This window comes from Lagopus leucura, unplaced genomic scaffold, assembly GCF_019238085.1.
Source record: "Lagopus leucura isolate 7727_CA_CO unplaced genomic scaffold, USGS_WTPT01 Super-Scaffold_100033, whole genome shotgun sequence".
Classification (NCBI taxonomy): domain Eukaryota; kingdom Metazoa; phylum Chordata; class Aves; order Galliformes; family Phasianidae; genus Lagopus; species Lagopus leucura.
In genome coordinates, this window is record NW_024962282.1 from 6330795 (window position 1) to 6349304 (window position 18510).

Here is an 18510-nt window from a genome sequence, read left to right on the forward strand (position 1 = left end):
ACAGTAAGCTGCAGTGAGGAGAGGAAACTGTAGCTACTCTCAGTTGATCCCTTCTGTCACAGCTCCTGATTCCAGTGGCCATCCTGTATTTACCACAAACGTCATTGTTGCTTCACAAGCAACGTCTGCTTCGTGGGGATCTCTGCTTCCCTCCTGAGTTCTCTCAGACCTGTGTAATTAACGGCTCTATCTTCCCAACACTGTCAGCTTTCACTGAAGAATAAAATAATGAATACAAAAAACACAGAGAAACAACCACGCCAGCAGCTGTCCTCAGAGGCTGCTTGGCACTGCAGTGATAACTTCCAAGACCTCTGGCTGCATAAAGATGGCCACTTTGGCTGCAGCTTGCTTCCTTTTGCATAGCTTCACATAACCTCCTTATCTCTCATTTCACACTCCTTGCTCCGTGTCAGAGCTTCTGTGTCTCTCACGAAGAGACAGCTGATGGAACAGCGATAGAATAAAACAGTCCTGCCCTCTGCCGAAAGCTCCAATATCAAAGCAGGCAGAAGTAACAGCACATTGAGCAATGTCTATTTTGACCGCCCTTCGCTATTTTTCTCCTGCAAGACCCATTTACCTGGTCTGTAGCCATTCCACATCCACTGAACCTCCTTGGCTTTTATCCTTTACCTTCATCCACTGTACATCCCACCAATTACAAGAGTTTTGACATTGAACATATTCCCCCTCCCAGGGAGAGGAATAACCTCCCCTTGAGTCCCCCTTATCTCCTTTGTCCTACCTATTCAGCTGCCTCTAAATCCCACAAAGCACATAGAGACAAGATAGCCTGCACCACCCTCTGCTGATTTAACACGGTAAGATTCATAGATGGTGATTTTAAGTCATGCTATATAGGAACCACCTTGACTGGATGGCTCCTGAGTTCTAGCACATGACTCCTCAATCCCAACCTATTTCCAGCTCACCCACTCCTGAAACATGTAAGAAATCCTTTCCAGCACTGTTCCATTACACTTACACATTGCAATGTGTAATGCTGTCCTCTAGTGAAGAAGCTATGATACTGCACACAGAGCCATCAGTCTTGCCTTCAAACATCAGTAATGAACTCACAGCTAAGCAAAACTGAATTCCTCTTATTACCCCCTTTTCCACTTTGTATTCTAAGCCCCAAGAATCCTAAAAGCATTAAGGACACCCTTAGGACCACAGCCAGTCAGCAACACGGACAGTGGTATTGAGTATACCCTCAGCAAGTCTTCTGATGACACCAAGTTGAGTGGTGCAGTAGATATAACAGAAAGAAGGGTACCCATCCAAAGGGACCCAGACAAGATTGAGAGGTGGGCTCATGTGAACCTAGTGAGGTTCAACAAGAACAAGTGAAATGTGCTATACTTGGGTTTAAGATACACAGATATGTGTACAGACTGGGAGAAGTACTTGAGAGTAGCCCTACAGAGAAGGACCTGGGGGTCCTGGTGGACAAAAAGCTTGACATGAGCCATCAGAGTGTGTCTGCAGCCCACAAGGCCAACTGCACCAACACAGGAGTGATCAGCAGGGGGAGGGAGGTGATTGTCCCCAACTATTCTGCCCTCATGAGGCCCCATCTGAAGTAACGTGTCCAGGTCTGAGGCTCCCAACACAGGGAAGACAAGGAGATTTTGGAGAGGATTCAGAGGAGGCCATGAAGAAGCTCAGATGCTGGAGCACCTGTCCTGTGAAGAAAAGCTGAGGGAGCTGAGCTTGTTCAGTCTGTAGATGTTACAGTGACATTTTTCACTCAGAGAGTAGTGAGACACTGAAACTAGTTGCCCAGAGAAGTTATGGATGCCCAATCCACAGAGGTTGGATATGTGCTTGATACAGTGGTTGGCTATCCTGCTCACATCAGGGAATTCGAACTAGATGATCTTCAAGGTTCCTTCCAACCCAAACAGTTCTATGATACTACAACAATTCTCCACACAAAAGTGGAAAAGCTCAACTTCTTCAGACAAACCACGAAAATCAGAGGAAAAGAAGAATGGTGAGTTTACATGGCTGGTAAGCACTGTTCTATTGCTTGAGAAGTGGTGGTTATTTTCAAAATACAGCCCTAAGAATTGTGTTCAGATGTTGCATCTACGTTGGGTGTACACACACACACACGCCTTCCCTCCTTGCAAAAGGAAGCACTAATTTGTGGCTGTAGATTTCTACACAGATAGCATAGCTTCACACCTACAGAGTTTTTATTTTTTATTTTTATTTTTTTAAATTTTTTGATGACACAAGGATGGAGCCACTGATGCATCACTGTCCTGAGCTACCAGGAGCTTTCTGCCCAGGGCCTCTATCCTGAGCAAAACCAGATCTCACTGTCCCATCTCAAATTCTTACCTACTCACATCCTATAACCTCTGCAGATCACTTTCCAAGTTAGTGCATGACAGTGGGTTGTGCAAACTTCACTTACTACAGCTACATCAGAAGGTGAAGGAATTAAAGAACATTCCCAGCTTTCCCCACCCGTTAGTGGACTAATCAGAGAGACAGCACCTTCCCACATAAGACAGAATAGACCCTGAAGTGTGACAGAAAAATGCTAGAGGGGAACTTGGATCCCTACAGGTCACAAATGGGAGATGGGAACAACAGCGTAAAATAAGGCTTATTTTGTTTAAGAGTGGACAGCAGAGCCTCAAAGACTGTTTTGTCAAGGGCATTCAGTGTGACAGAAGGCTAGCCTAGCAAAGTATTTGCCCAAGAATTTCTGCCAAGAAAGAGATGGATTTAAACACATCTGTTCTGCCCTTTAAACTTTAGGAGACCTCGTCCATCTCTCCCCTCCTCAGCTCACAGATGTCACCAAGGACTCCATAAATAAACTACATTCTTACAACCAATAAGAAGTCTATAGCCTACCTGCAAAAGTCACGTGCTGGAGGCATAGACTGAAAAACAAAAAAAAACAACCAAACACCACCCCCCAAAAACAGAGTCAGAGTTCAAAAAAGGGATTATATAGTGTTGTGGTAGCAAATTATGATTTTTAGCTTTAAACAACCTGGCATAAATGCAGCAACTCAGATGCACACCTCATAGAGCAAGCTGACTGCTTACAGGGTGTCACATCCAAGTGCCTCCTAATGACTGAGCACAAGAAGGTAGAAGAGCTGTTAAACCAAGAGCAGAGGAACAATGGGACTGTGGGAAGCCATCCTGCCTGCCCTTCATCCCAAGGCAGGATCAGCTGTGATTTATCAGCACTGACAGACATTAGTTCAGACAGCTTTGGGAGGCCTCCGTTAGCATTGGAGGCTCACCAACCTCCCAGGCATCCATACTAGTGTTCCACTACTCTCAGAAGCAAGGTCTGTACAGAGGCCAATAATCTTCCCTTAATTAAGTCTTCTCTGTTTGAAGCAGTAGATACTATTCACTGACTCTGAATAAGGACAAATCAATACTATAAGTTCATTTAGCTACAACCTTCAGGGGCCCTCATAGAGCAAACAAGCCTCCCACTGCAACAGGTAGTAGCTGAATTCAAGTAATGCTGCGCAGCCAGGTTGGGTGGAACATCTTATCTTCAACAATCTGTCCTGCCACCTGGGTTTTCAACTGAACACAGGCAGAAGTTATAAGCAGCAAGCTCAGAAGTAACTGAGTTTCCTGGAGGACCGTCAGACAAGCAAAGTGAGAAATCAGAGAAGTTTATAGTCAGTCAGACCCTGCAGAGTATAGTGTCTGCGCCATCAAGGGAGAAAGGCTAGATGCTCGAGGGCTACGCAGCTCTCTGCTGCTGTGTCAGGGTGCACCACGTGCCCTTAACTCCAATCCCTTTTGTGCTCTTGAGGCAAAAATCTCAGAGGGAACTGATTTACAAGCATTGTAACTGACTTAACAAGAATCTCTGTGCTCTGCCTCCAGAGCTCTATTTCTGCATCACAGGAGACCATTCTAGGCACAGCTTGATATTTTTGCTGAAATCCAAGGGACAAAGAAAATATAATTATTTCAGCCCTGGCTTCCTGGCTCCCATTTGCCCTTAAAGCAGTTAATTAGCAAGGAGATAAGTTTAGGAACAGAAGGCACACACCTAGCAGTTGCTTGCACTTGAATAAGAGGACCTGGAGAGAAGTTCACACCCATCTGTTCACAGTCAAAAGAAAAGCTTAACTACAGCAAAACCTAACAAGACTTGGTACTTCACCAACATGTGTTGCCTCTCATCTTAATCAGAGTAAAGGCAAAGGGAGCTTGGCAGTGAATTCCTTTAATGTGATGGGGAATTGCTGCCTTTTAGGAAGGCAAAGCCTTCAGCGCAGTCAAGAGGTAGCCATACCTCTTTAACCATAGCCTAAATAAGCAAAGAATAAATGCAATGGGGAGGTGAAGATATTAGTTTCAAGGTAAAATCTAAAGAACTATACAGTTCAACTTTAGGACAATTACATACCTGTAATCACAGAGTGGAAGGAGCAAAAGCGTTTGGAAAGCAAGGAAGAGAAACTCATGCTGAATGATCTACTGCCATATCTGCTAGCTGAAGCAGCTTTAGCTGCTCTGGAACTGAACACATTAAAGCGATACCAAGTGGTTGTGGGTCCCAACCACAGCACACGATGCTTTTGCTGAGGCTGCTTCTACAGCTGCACTGCTCATCCTTGGCAAATTCTGTCTGCCAAAATCTCCACTGATGGAAAAGGAAAGCTATTAGATTGAAAAGCTGAGTTGTGGTGAGCAGAGGGAAAAAAAGAAAAGTAACACCAGTGAAAGAGCCACAATAATCTGGACAGATTTGGAAGGATTTGTTTTCCTTTCAGGAGAGGGGGATCTGAGCTTGGGGACACAGGATTAAAGCATGCAGCTGTAACTACTCATTTTTGATGCTTACCACCATCTCATTGTTACCTTCTGTGCCTTTGTTTTCTATATCAGTCTGCTCTCTCTTAAATATACTTTATCAAAATCAACATACTTTACTTTTACCTAGCAACACCAACTCTATTTTTTGTCTTTCAACTTCTAGCCATGACAAGAGATTTAAAGTTAAACAATAAAGCAACCACACAGTGCCTCCGAGGAGAGACTTAAAATGCAAAATGATAATATGGACTGAACAAGTATCAAGCAAAAACTGCCAGAGCCTGTAAATGTCAATCCTTCCTCCAAAAACTCCAGGACTGAAATTAAGAAAGAATAAAGGGAAAGATTTGTGGGAGTTAATTCATCAGCCTTTCATCAGAGGCAATGATAAATTGCATTAGTGGCAACACCAGAGGAGATCAAAGCCAGCCAAAGGGTTTGGAATGAACTGATTTCTATGCAGATCAATTGAGAAAGAGCTGTGAACGAACACAGAACAGCTCTGCGCTGTAAAGGAACTGTCTGCAGCACTCCATAGCAGAAACTGCCAGCCAGAATGAGAGCACAGACAAGCAGTTTAGAGGTTAGATTAAGTACAAGCTGAAAATCTAAGATGCAACATAAGGCATGTTCAATCATACATAGCCAGACATATACATATATATTTATAGAATCTACAGAACACAACAAAATGGATTTTCATGGCTCAGGAAAGTGGTGTCAGCAGGATGCCATCAGCTCATGTTATTCAGGTGTATGAAATTTGTTTTCAACCAGAGGAATACATCCAGGTGTAATTAATCAGTACAAGAAACACAAGGGGCCTGTAGAAGAGTTATGATACCCACATAAAGAATATTTCCTAGATACTCTGGGTTACAGTTCCATTTCATGAAAATTAAACACTTCAGGGAGGTGGAGCATACCGTTAGCTGCAGTTTAATAAAGGTTTAATGTTAAACATTGCAATACATGTATGCATTTTATTGTAAAACAATAAAAAGTGTTAGCTGTAAGAAGTGTTACCTCCTGCTATATGTTTAAAAAAAAAAAAAAAAAGCATTTTGCTTCATAGCTTCTAGAATGCCTTTTATCAGGAACAGAGAGAGGAGCATGTTGAAGTGTGATTCCTGCATAACTTATCAGGCTACCAGATGCAATTCTTTCACGCTACTATGTTTTCACTAAGGTCCACAAGCCCTGAACAGGCAGAGAAATCACTGCTACTCTTACCAGTGCCAAAAATGGTGATTGTGTTCAAATTAGTCCACCTTCTTCCTTCATCCAGCAGCATTCCTCTGAGCTGCAAGTACCACATTATAAAGCATGGAGGTCTTCCCCTTCTCTTCCAATCCACCTTGCTATAAAAGGGAAAAATGAAATGCTACAGTAGAATGAAAACACAATCACTCACTTCCTCAGAGGTCCTTCTGTTTAACAGCCATTTCTTCTGCCATTGGCCTCTTTCGGAACTGCATCTCCTTGTTAACAAGGTTTTCACGTACAATGCATCTGACTGCCTTAAGATTCATGGGAGGTAAATACAGTGATGATGAAAGGCTCGATTACAGCTTTCCCCAAAGTAAGTATCTCACACTGTAAAGAAGAAAAAGAGAGCCCTTGAACACCTCTAGGGATGGTTACTCCACTACCCCCGGTGCAGAAAGACTGCTTTTTCTTAGAAGAAATCATTCCTAACATCCAACCTGAACCTCCTCTGGTGCAACTTGAGGCCACTGCCTCTCTCCCTATCACTGTACTCAGGAGAAGAGGCCGACCCCACAGAGGTCTCGCCACAGTCTCCTGTCACACAGCAGTAGAGAGCAACAAGGTCTGCCGAGACTCTTCTCTGCCTCAAAAGCCGTCTCAGAGCCCCACGGCCCTCAGGACAGCGCGCACCAGCCATCTTGGCCAGGGGCTCGCGCCCCTTCCTCACTGAAACGCGGCCGAGCGCGCAGGCGCAGCCCCCTCCTCCCCGCACCGCGCCCGGGCGGTGCCGGCGCTCAGAGGCCGCCCCGCGGCGGAGCGGCGCGGGTAGCGGCTGGAGGCGGCAGCACCGGCATGTCCTGAGGGGAGCGGCGGCGCGCAGCCCCCGCCACCACGGAGGGGTTGGTGGAGCAACGGGCCAAGGGCCGGGCCCCCATGAAGGAGAAGGAGGCCGGGGCGGAGCGGGGCAAGCCCGCCACTTACACCGGGGACAAGAAGGCTCGCATGGCGGCCAAGACCAACAAGAAGTGGGTGCGCCTGGCCACCGTGCTGGCCTACGTGCTCTCCGTCTCGCTGGCCGCCATCGTCCTCGCCGTCTACTACAGCCTCATCTGGCAGCCGGTGCGCGGAGGCGGCGGCTCCTCGGCTTCTCCTCCGTCGCTTCTCGGCCCCTCCGCCAACTCCTCCTCGCAGCCCCGCAGCGCTCCGCCGCCGCGCTCCGCCGCCCCGCCGCCCCACGTCCCCACGGCGCCGCCGCCGCCCAGGGGGAGCCCGACCGGGACGGGCGGCACGGAGCTTCCAGCGCCGCGCGGGGCCGGGGAGGGCCGCAGTGCGCCGTGAGGGTGGAGGCCCGGGGGACAGCGCCGGACGCTGAGCGGAGGGACGGGCTGTTTTGACGGCGCTGTGGACTCTCGTCGCTGTGGGCTTCCGTGGCTTCGTTCTTCTCCGGCTTCGCCCCCGAACCGCGGCCGGACTGTGCCCATCCGAGGAGCTCGGTGTGCGGGACTGCCTGGGAGCTATGCCGATCCGTAGGCTGCAACCCGTTGTTTAAGTCCCGAATTTTGTTTAGCCGTGAGCGTAAACTTATTTAAACCATGTGAGAGGTAAATTGACTTGTTTACTATATTAAAATATTTTCCCAGTATAAAAGCCTCTGTCATACGGTACATTCTCTTTGCGATGGGATGGGATGGGGGGCTGGAAGAGTTCTGAGTACGGAACTGATTTCTTTGCTCTGTGAACGGCTGTTTATGAGGGTGGATAATGACAGGTCAAGGGGGAATGGTTTTAAACTGAGGCAGGGGAGGTTTAGGTTAGATGTTAGGAGGAAGTTTTTCACACAGAGGGTGGTGAGGTGCTCAAACAGGTTGTCCAAGGAGGCTGTGGATGCCCCATCCCTGCGGGCATTCAAGGGTGGGCTGGATGTGGCTCTGGGCAGCCTGGTCTGGTGGTTGGTGACCCTGCACACAGCAGGGGAGTTGAAACTAGATGAGCATTGTGGTCCTTTACAATTCAGGCCATTCTATGATGTATTGTGATTTTCATTCATTTCTTGTTGGTCCCTGTAAATGAGACTGTGTGCGCCCCATCTCCTGCTGTCGGTGCTGAGCTGAGGTCTGGGCAGGTGGCATGGCTGTAAGGTGGTAGCTGTCACTCAGATCTTTGGGCTGCCCACTGGGAAGCTGTGTGCCTGTGTCATGCCTGTGCTTTCAGTTGTATAGCATAACGGTGAGGCTGTATGGTGTCACTGTAAAGTGATGCTTGGAACTGACATTGCTGGGGATGGGAAAGGTGCTCTGCTGACATGTATGAATCACGTTGGTCATATGTGCCACATGTCAAATCCACGGTGCTTTTTTTTTTTTTTTTTTTATTCTGAAGTTGAGGTGGTGGGGAAATAGCTGTTTCATACTGAAATTGATGTGCTTTTGAGCAAAGGCCTGCTTTGGCTGGATGCTTCCACTTGAGCATGTGCTGAAGGCAGAGGAGCGTGTGCAGAGGGTTTCCAGAAGGAAATGGGCAAAAGGATGGAATGGTTTGGATGTGATCTTTCACCTTTTTCTAGTTTTCCTCTCCAGCAGAGAAGGCTTTATGTTGCTACTGTGCAAGAGAAGAAGGCAAGCTGGTGGAAAGGGAAAAGATCATGCTTAGTCATCTCAAACAAAAATGTGCCTGTAAAATTGCCATCTTGCTGTAGGACAGGTGTGAGAAAGCAAGAAGAGGCGAAGGAGTGGAAAGCCTGAAGCTGCTGCTGGATCAGGTGGCTGCACTGTTACCTTCAGGGCTGCATCTGAGCTCTTCCTCTTTATTTGCTGTAGTGACTGATGGCATCCTGCTGCTCTGCAGCTTTGTCCATGCTGGGTTTAGTCCTGTGTGCAATGGGTAACTTTGTTCCCTTGTGCCTGCAGCACATCAGTACCTGTTTTGTTTGTAGGGCTGCTGTGTGCGTGCAGGAGCTTTGGATGCTGCTGCTCTATGCTGATTTTGGTATACATATCTGGTTGTAGAGGGAAGAGTTTCCAAAGGGAGGAATGGGCAAAGCAAAAACAGCATGTTCTTTTTTCTTTTTTTTCTTGGTGCGAATTGAATCTGTTTTTTGGCTCTGGTACTTAATGCAGTAGTAGTTGGGAGGTGTCTCTGGAACAGAGCTCATGTTTAATTTTTAAAACCATCTTTAAAGATAAATAAAAGCTGGGCAGAATGATACAGAGGCTGGGATTGCTCTGGTACCGGCCTGCAGCTCAGAGCTGGCAGGCCTGTGCTGGCTTGGAACAGTACATCCCAAGCACACTGGATGTGTGTGGACTCCTGGCATTTTTTCACTTTAAATACAATTGCTCTCAGAAGACTTACAGGGCATGGCTGTCCAGGGCAGATGGAAGAGGAGGGGAATTGAATTAAATGGGCTGCATGGCCCTCTTCCAACCAGCCATGTATCAGGGGAGAGATGCCTTGTGTTCAGGAGCTGTAACAACTTAAAACTTCTCACCTGTGCATGGTGTTAGTGGCAAAGAATCTTCAGGATAATGGTGCATGCGTATGTTAACTTTTAATAACAAGGAGCACTAGGGATGTTTGGGGAAGGTAGTTTGGCTGCAAGAGGTAATAGCTTGGATTGTCATTCTGGACTGTGAATTTTTGCATTGTTTTGCTGTCTTTGCACTGAAACAATTGTCTGTGTCTTGAATGTGTATTTCTAGTGCCCCAGAGTAGTGCAGTTATCAACTGCTAACAAACTGAAGACTGCACTGTATCAATCTTTCCCTTCTTGCTCCTGTTAGAGGAGGATCACTTCAGGAGGTATGGAATCGTTACTCTAGCCAGTGTAATTGTATCAGGTGAGAGAAGGGACAGGCTTTTGTGCTATTTCCTAGATAGGAATCACCAACGCTGTGATTTGTCATGCTATATCCTTGGAACTGCTGCTGAGATCGGTCCCTTGACACACATGCAGTCCTGCAGAACTGTCTGTTTCCAGTGTGTGGAAAGAGCTGCCTGAAAGTTTGGATGGAGATAAAAGTTAAACACGAGTGAAGTGTTGAATCTGCAGTTGTTTGCTGGAGCGATCTGAGGATGTTAACAGCTGTGGGACAGTCATGTGAAAGCATGATGGCTCTAAGGATATATCTGGAATAGTGATATCTGTGCACTTTTTTTTTTTTTTTTTTCCCCACTTGAGCTTTCTGTGGATAAAATGTGCTACTGATTCTGGAATGCCATCTTCCCTGCAGCAATCCAAGCCTCCTTATTTTGGGCCCAGATTCCAGACTTCTTGATCTCTAAGAGCCTTTAGAAGAGTTTGTGGTGCAGAAATCCCTGCATATTTGTGCTTCAAGTGCAGCACACTTCTGTACTGGAGTGTCAGAACGCATCATTGTCAAGTGTCAGGAGAAAGTAAATAACATGGTAGCTTAAATTTTCTAATTCCTTGTCACAGCAATTGCTTAAGAGAATGGAGGTGAAGACCAGACCATGTTCTGCTTTTCCTTTTTGACTGAGAAGGGTCTCACGAGTGAGGAAGGAACCTGACTGACTTAATGCATTTGCCCTCTGTACGCACTGGTCTTGTCCTGCTGAGCACAATTTGTTCTAGGAGAGTGCACTGATATGACCAGAAGGAAGGGAAATAGCTGGAAAAAAAATTATTGGGGCGTGTAATGCGCTCCAGCAGCTGGCTCACATTTTCATATGATTAAAGATACCTGTTTCGCACATGCGTATCTTCTCTCTTGGCCTCATCTCGTGTAAAGAGTATTTTCTTATTCCCTGACTTTTAGGACCGAGCTGTAATTCTGAAAAGAAAGGTGTTGTGCTTTTATTCCAGATTTCGGCTTAATTTGATTGGTGAGGCTGAAAAGCAATCCTGCAGTGTAGTGTTGATAATGCAATCAATGGCTGCTTCTGAGCATTGTGGATCTCCTTCAGGGAAGCCAAAATTAATCTCGCTGGGCCACTGGGATGTGTTATATGTATGTGTGTGTGTGTGTGTGTGTGTGTGTGTGTGTGTGTGTGTTATGGAGTAGAGAATGATAAAAGGAACAGCCACATCAGAGCTGGATTAAAGCAAAGGAGGTGAAGTTTGACTTCAGGATAGTCTCTGTCTTCAGAGAGGCAGTGAGCTTTGGGAGCACCTCATTTCTGGTCAGCTGCTGCACTGCTGTGCTCAGGGAACGGCTGCAGACTTTGCCTGCCAGTGACCGTGAGTGCAAGCCTGTGAGCGGGCTGAGCCATTGTACAGCCCTTCAAAGGGAAGGCAGCAGGCAGTGTTTTAACTTCACAGCAGTGCTGTACCCTGCTCTGTACCTCTAACTGACTTCAAGCTTTCCACATAACTAAAAAAAGCACGATTACACACTTTAAATTATAAGAATTTCTCGCTAAGTGCCAGTTTAGCTTCAGGCACTTACGCCTTTTGCAACCAGTTGATGCAGAGGGGAATTGGTGTGGAGAACTGGTGAATATTTCTGTTATTTCTATACTTTTAGTCTCTGTACAGAGCTTTGCTTGTTCTTAGAAATCTGGGTGGTACCCTTCAGCTATAGCATTAGTCTTGTTGAGGTGGGGAACAGTGAGCTGTCGAGATTATCTAGTTTTGCTTCCTTCAGCACTTGGATTGTGAAGCTCTGGAGGCTGAAGTATTTCCAACCTTATCCAGGTGTATTTTTGCCCTTAGGTTGAGTTTCTTGATCTCTTTGAAATCGAGAATTGATTCACTGGTCTGTAATCCATTTTAGTATTCAGTTTGACTACAGAATTGTGTTGAAACTGATAGTAGAATTTTGCCAACTGGAAGCAGTGGCAAGCTGTTCCTTTGGCTTGAAAAGAAAAGGTGTCTTCTGCCTGATGGCTGCTTCTGCTTTCCTGTTGCATGGAATAGTTAAGAGTATCTTGAGCAAAATCCTTGAGCTACCAACCACTGTTGCGGAGAGAACAGGTGCCTGTACAGACAGCTTAATTTACACTCTCCAAGCTGCCATCACCTTTGCTTGCAAGAAAGGTGACATTGTGATGAGGTAGCTTTGATGCTTCTATGGATGACTGAGCCTTGTGTTTTGCTGCATGGCTGCAGTGAGCCTTTGGGTGAGTTAACACAGCCAGCCCAGGAGGGGGGTCCTTGTCTAAGGCTGAGTGGTCCACATTGGAGCTCTCTCTCGGAGAAGTAGGTGGTACCAATTCTGTGTAGAGAAGTGCTGAGAAACGCTACAAAACTGAGACTTCTCATAACTTTTATTTAATATAAATAACCCCTCTACATCAGCTTTTCATCTGTTCAGTCTTTTCTCTCACTGTAAAGAAGAAATAGCTAGCCATGATTTTTTCCAATTTTTCTGAAGAGCTGCAATCTGGGCACCAACCAAAATGCATTCAAGCAGGTTTTCATAAGCAGGAAGAAATTACACTGAGGACAGGCACCATCTGCACAGTACAGTGTACAGAGCTTGATCCTTCCTAGGCATCATTAAGTGCAAGATTTGTTGGATTTTCATGGAGCTGGGGGTGTAAAGGATGATGGAGGGCAGGGCTCTTTGATTTATTTTTTTTCTTTGAAAAAGGACTTTAGGTTGGTTGTGGAGAATGAGTCTTTAAGTGATGGAGAATTTCCAGGACCTGGAGTAGTTTTATAATCTGGCTTTTGTCTATCCGTTCCCAAAAAAACCCAGCCCAGGCTTTGGTGAGGCAAAGATATTTCTACATAAAGCGTGAAAGCAGCATGCTCTGTTTCTTGCTAATGCCTGGTCTGAAGCCAATACGTTGTCCTGAATTTGGCACATAGAAGTTCCCAGGCTTGTCCTTCATGACTTAGGTGCTACAGATGCGGAAAAGCAAAATGTTTATATGTGCAAATACTAGTTTATTAGAACAGCATACAGTATTTCAGTCCACCACATATACCAACCTTATCACCAAGGCAGCCTGCCATTTTGGCTAGCAAATGCATCTTGCAATAAAATCCAGTAAATCTCCATGCGTACGTGTCTGCAATTGACTCCTGAAACTGCTTCAGGTTTTAGGGCAGTGAAGGGAGGGTGATATCCTTGCTTCTCTGTCACTTAGAAATCTAAGCACTTGTGCCTGCTTTCTGCCTGCTCCTTAATAAGTAGCCATATTTTGGTAGTTGCTGTTTGCTGTGAGCCTTACAGTTGCTTGGGAATCCAAACTGGGGTTTTTGCTCATTTGTGCTTGTAATGCTCAACCAGTTTCTTAATCTGAAAGGTATCTTTTAAGGTTTGCTCAAAAATTATGCTTGGTAGCTTCCAAGAGAGCAGTTACCTTCTTGTTCAGGCCCAAGGCTTTGAAAGGACAACCATGAAGGTTGGCACTTGACAGGAAGCTCTGACTTGCAACTCCAGTTTGGCTATGCTCCTTGCTGCCAGCTCCTTCCTTGCTGTTAAAGAGGGAAGAGTATTGCATTTGTGCTGCTCTACTCCTTGTCACACTTGACACAAAGCTGCATCCCCAGTCACTGCAGCTTTTGTACTTCTTGGTCTTAGCAGTAGTTGCCAAGCTTCACCTTATCAGTGTAGCAGCTACCTTTCATAACTGTGAAACACAGAGAAAACTGCTCTCCTGACATAGAACCATCAAACAACCCAAGTTGGAAGGGATCCACGGGGATCCAACTCCTGGCTCCATACAGCATGAACCAAAATCCAAACCCTATGTCTGAGAGTGTTGTGATGTTTCTGCCCTACCTTATCTAGCTGGAGGAGTAGAGTGGCCTCTGAAAGGATGAGATGCTATAGCTGGCATGCGCTTGTCAAAAGCACCCGTGCTCAACATGTATCCCAAGAACGCTCTGTCGCCTTTGTGCCTGTGACCCATGCAACTACTGTACATGCCCACCACCACTTCAACTACATACAAATCTCTATTACAAGAGCTGCCCTGCTTCACCTGCCTACTGAGTTTCGGCATAGCCTCTCGTGCTGTCTCCTAGTGTTCTGCTTTGTCACTTGTCTGCTCTGGAGAGCCCAGCAGCCCGTGCACATGCGCTTCCCTGACAGCCTCTGGGGGAGGAAGTGGGTAGGCTGCCCAGGAGTAAAAATCTTAACTTTAAACAGAATTAGTTATTAAATAAAATAAAGTGCATACAGTAGACATTTCATTGGCTTGCCACACAGCTGCAATATAGGCAAAACAAATACAAAAGAAAAGTTATGGTGTTTTTCTTGTGGGGAGTGTGGGTAGCCTTCCCTGCCCTTTGACATATGGAGAGCAAGGGCTGAGCTGGAAGTGATGAAGGGTGCAGGGAAGGTGCTGAAAGTTGATTTCATAGAAGATCAAAGAGTGAGGCTAATGTTGTGCTCCTCTTCTCATCCACCACCTTCAGCACGTTGTCCTGGCAAAACAAGAACACACACAGTAACAGGATTATCAGCCTTCAGGGAACTGCTAAGCATTAAATTTGAAGTGTCTGCTGAGTTTCAGTCTGACCTTCCTGTGTGGTTGCAGCTGCTGTGGGTACCAGCATGGCATAACCCCGGCACCTACCTGCCAGATCTGATGGGAGCATCTGGGGAGCACTGCAGCCCAGGGGAGGAACCAGATATGTGAGACTGCATGAAATGTACTTGTAGTCCTCCTCTGGGCTAGGTAAGACTGTTTTCCTTTCAGCTTAAGAACAGTAATCTATGTGTGATTTTCTTTTTGCCTGTACAGCACCTGGAGCAACAAGAGGAAGGTCTGATTTGGTGTAGGATTCTGCATCCCTCTATCTGTGGCTTGGAGTTGTATTAGCTTTTCTCCAATGAAAACACTAGCCTGTGAGTTGAAATTGCTGTTCTGCCTCCAGATCTAAATACACTGATTTTCATTAGGAAAGGCATACTCTTTTTTTTTTTCCCCCTCTAGTTGCCAGATGCTTGAGTGCTGCTCAGAATTGCTGAGTTGGCATTTTTTCTGCATCCACATTGAAATTCACAGTTCCGCCTCTAGCTGGTGCAGATTTCAACACCTAAAGCTCATAAGAAAGGATAGAGAAGGAATATAAAAGCAAAAACAGATGAAATATTGTGAAGGAAGCATAGGCAATAGACAGCTTGGCTCCCATAAAAAGGGAAGATTCAAAGGAATTATCTAATGACAGAGATCCAATATGGAACTACACAGAAGTCATATCCAAGGTACTGAAATAATTGATGCTGAAGGAAGAGTAAGGCTGCAGCTGTAGACATTTTTATAATCTGTTTTACAAGCCTGAAATGACCCCAGAGCTAACTCTGTTTATTGTTAATCTGTATGATTGTTAATGGTTCCAAAAATCTCACAGTCATCCCTGCGCTCTTTCCTGCAGTTAGACGGTTCTCTTTCCTCTTGTGCAGTATTATCCTTTCAGTACAGACACCTTTCTGTGCATGAGCAAGTCTTTGCATCCAAGACACTGGTGGGCTTTAGAGTCATTGCTTTTAGTAATTAGAAATAGTGATTAGCGTTTCTCTCCTCTTTGCTGCGTCCTCTTTTCCATAACTCACAGGCTGCTGGAGCTTGGCCCTCGGTTGGTGTTTCTGTCTGGGACTCAGGAGAGCAGTGCGGCTGTGTGCTGCCTTTAGTTCTGCCATCAGCAACAAGAGGATGCAGTGCCAAATCTGTGGGTCGCTGTCTAGATTTGTCACTGGTTGAACAGTTATCACTGCTACCCTTGGTAAGCTGAAATGTGAGAAGGCAGACTTTGGTGGAGGATCCTGCTGGAGTGGTTTAAGCTACCATCACTTTCTGCATTCTATGTGTTCCCTCTGAGCACAGAGCTGGTGGAAAATAAAACGCAGATCACAGTGTGATGTACTGATCTCTGCCTCCTTTTTGTCGGGGGTCTGTGTTAGGAAGGTTAACAGAGGCGTCTGAGGTATGGGCGCGTGCTCCCTTCTGTCAACTCTGCCATACCAGCAGCAGCTGCAGGCTGCAAAGCAGGGCAAGCAGCTCTGTGTTCAGTGCTTACAATGGCAACAGCCTGCCTGCCAGAGCCCCTGGTCAAGTTCAGCCTTGCTGTGCTCAGTAAGTAGCTGTAAGGAAGCAAAGGTGTACCAAATGACTAGGTCCGTGCCTCTCAATGCATTAACAGCTTCTAGTAGTTTCTTCTTTCCACAAGTCACAATATGATGTTGCGTTGAACAGAAGAATCAGAGGGTGATGTTGGGTTGCACAGAAGGACCAGAGGGACCAGTGCTCTCCAAGCTAACCCCTTGAGATCTGTGCCTGCCTGACCCCAGACCAACATCTGAGACAGCAGCAGTATCTTCTTAACTCTTGGACCTTGGGGGAAGAGGTATGTTCTTTTGTAGCCCTGGAGCTGCAGCGAGAAGCGTTAGCTTCTGCTTGTCCTGCTTCCTGCACCAACCTTTAGCACTGGTTTACATCAGACAGCTGACCCCATCCGCCCTCCCCATCCTGCAGCACACAGGCCCTGCCTGCCCCACTCCTGCTGACGTCAGCTGGAGCTGCAAGGTCAGATCCCTGGAGCTGCTCTGGAAACGTACCCCCAGCTGCATTTTCTCTAAAGATGTTAAGATTAATTTTCTCAAGAGAATTCAGGGAAAAAGCTTCTGTGGTTTTTGTGTATCGTTTACTTCTCTGGGACTTGTTGGACATTCTCCAGGGATTCCAGTCCTTCACTTTGGGTAAATATTTATTCCTTGTTATTTGAAGCAAATGATGAAAGCCCCGCCACGCTCACTGCACAGCATCTCCAACTGGTTTGAAGGTGCAGGAGATTTTCAGTGCCATAAATAGACATTAGCAGTGGAAGCTGTAAAATTCACATAGTGTCTGCTGCAAGGAGCTACTGCTCTGCAGAAATGCTTGAGTTAGCAGCAGCTGCTGAGTAATCCACTGCTACAGATAACTGCTGTGCTTTGGGATAGGTGGGATCCTGGAACAGGGGACATCTCCCTGACATCACGTGCAATGGCCTGCTACAGAATTGTTTTGTGTGATGGGACTTTCATAATGGAATTGATATTTTTACATCCCTTTGGGAGTTGATAGGTTTTTGGGTTTTTTTTTGGAAAATCACCCCATCGATTTCTAGGCTGATTTTTGCAAAAATTGCACTGTATCAAAACTGAATGACCAGTACTTCAAAACATAACATTAACATTCTCTGCTTTGCAAGCCTAAGGAATCTGGTTCCAAAAAACTGCTGTGAGATAACACTTTTGGGAGAATTACATGAAAACAAGGTAGGGCTTTGCAGCATTTTATACGTAATGTGGTCTGAAACTAATCTGCTGTACAAGGCAAAAGAAGCCAGGGGAGAAGGTTAGTGGTTGTTACCAGTCCACAGTTATTTATGACTGCCATCTATGTCATTATGCAGCCTGTCATGTTGATTTGGGAACTTCAAAGCAACAGCAGGAATAGACATGAGACCATTTTGCTTCAAACACACTGACAACATAACCGACTTGAGCCAAATGAGCTTTTGCTCTTCTGGTTGCTGTTGTCATTGTTGCTGTTTTGTTGCTCCTAGAAGCCCTGCTGTCAGTCCAAAGAGATGAATTGTCCTGGTTGTGCTGAGCTGGTGCTAGGGAAATCCAGGTCTTTTTTTTCTTTATCCCCTTGCTGAGAGGTGTTCCTGGCAAATTGGACACATGGAGCAGAGAATGAAAGACAGGCCCTCTGTCTTCCTGGCATAACTCACCCTGTCTGCAAATGATCTTTTTGGGGAAGCCAGCCCTGATAATGGGCTGTCACTGGTGCAAAAGGAGAGGTCAGATTGCTTTGTGGTGACTTCAGTATTGAGTAGGTGACAGCAATGCCCCAGAACATCACTAAAAACACACAGCCAAGCTGTGCTCACTCTCTCATTCCCTGAATGCTGTTGATGTAATGGGGAAAAAAAAAAAGAAAAAGAGAAACCTGTTTCTGAGATGGGGTCATAGAAATCGCTGCACTGGCTCATCCTGGCACCTCCACAGGTGTCCTCTTGTGAGAAAGTCCTTCCAAAAGTGAGTGACCCCTCCAGCAGTCTCTATGAGGCTGTGATCTTTGTTCCTATGAGTACTGCACACACCATCTGCTGCCCACTGCCACCTTGCAGTCCCCTCACACCACGTTTGCCTTCAGGATTCTCAGTACAGTGGGACTGATCCCCTGGCATCGCTATGCTTGGTGTTTTCCAAGCAGTAAATAATTTCAGAGAGCAATCTTGATCTCAGGTTCCAGCTTAGCCAAATGGATGCAGGAGTGCTTAAGTACAAACACCAGCTTAAGTCACCTCCAAGTCTTCTCCAAGATATAAGGCTGTGTTTATAATTAAGCCTGCCTTAGTAACTTAATAGAAGAGTGATGGAGTAAAGAACTGTGCTGAAGTGAGGGCCCATTATGAAGCCATAGGAATCTCCACTGCATTGATGAGATGAAAATGGACTGTTCTGATTTGTTGTTCCCTCTCTTAGCTGGTGTCTAATTAATGACTACTTTTATCACTCAGGATAATTTTAATTCCTCCTTCCTCTAATTCTGGGTTTTTGGTAGATT

The 18510-nt window shown here is 45.9% G+C and overlaps 2 protein-coding genes across 4 annotated transcripts in view; one reads left to right on the forward strand and one right to left on the reverse strand.

The window, feature by feature from the left end:
* The first annotated feature begins 6848 nt into the window (after positions 1-6848).
* INAFM2 (InaF motif containing 2) lies at positions 6849-7683 on the forward strand. Its single transcript, XM_042881931.1, has one exon. The coding sequence runs from the start codon at positions 6970-6972 to the stop codon at positions 7372-7374; it is 405 nt and encodes a 134-aa protein (XP_042737865.1). The 5' UTR covers positions 6849-6969; the 3' UTR covers positions 7375-7683.
* Positions 7684-12243: 4560 nt separating this feature from the next.
* The window catches only part of CCDC9B (coiled-coil domain containing 9B), a 46198-nt gene continuing 39931 nt past the window's right edge, over positions 12244-18510 (reverse strand). For all 3 annotated transcript variants that reach the window (XM_042882063.1, XM_042882061.1, XM_042882062.1), the window contains one exon: positions 12244-14374. The gene's annotated coding sequence lies outside the window, so the exon portion shown is untranslated. The remainder of the gene's footprint in view (positions 14375-18510) is intronic.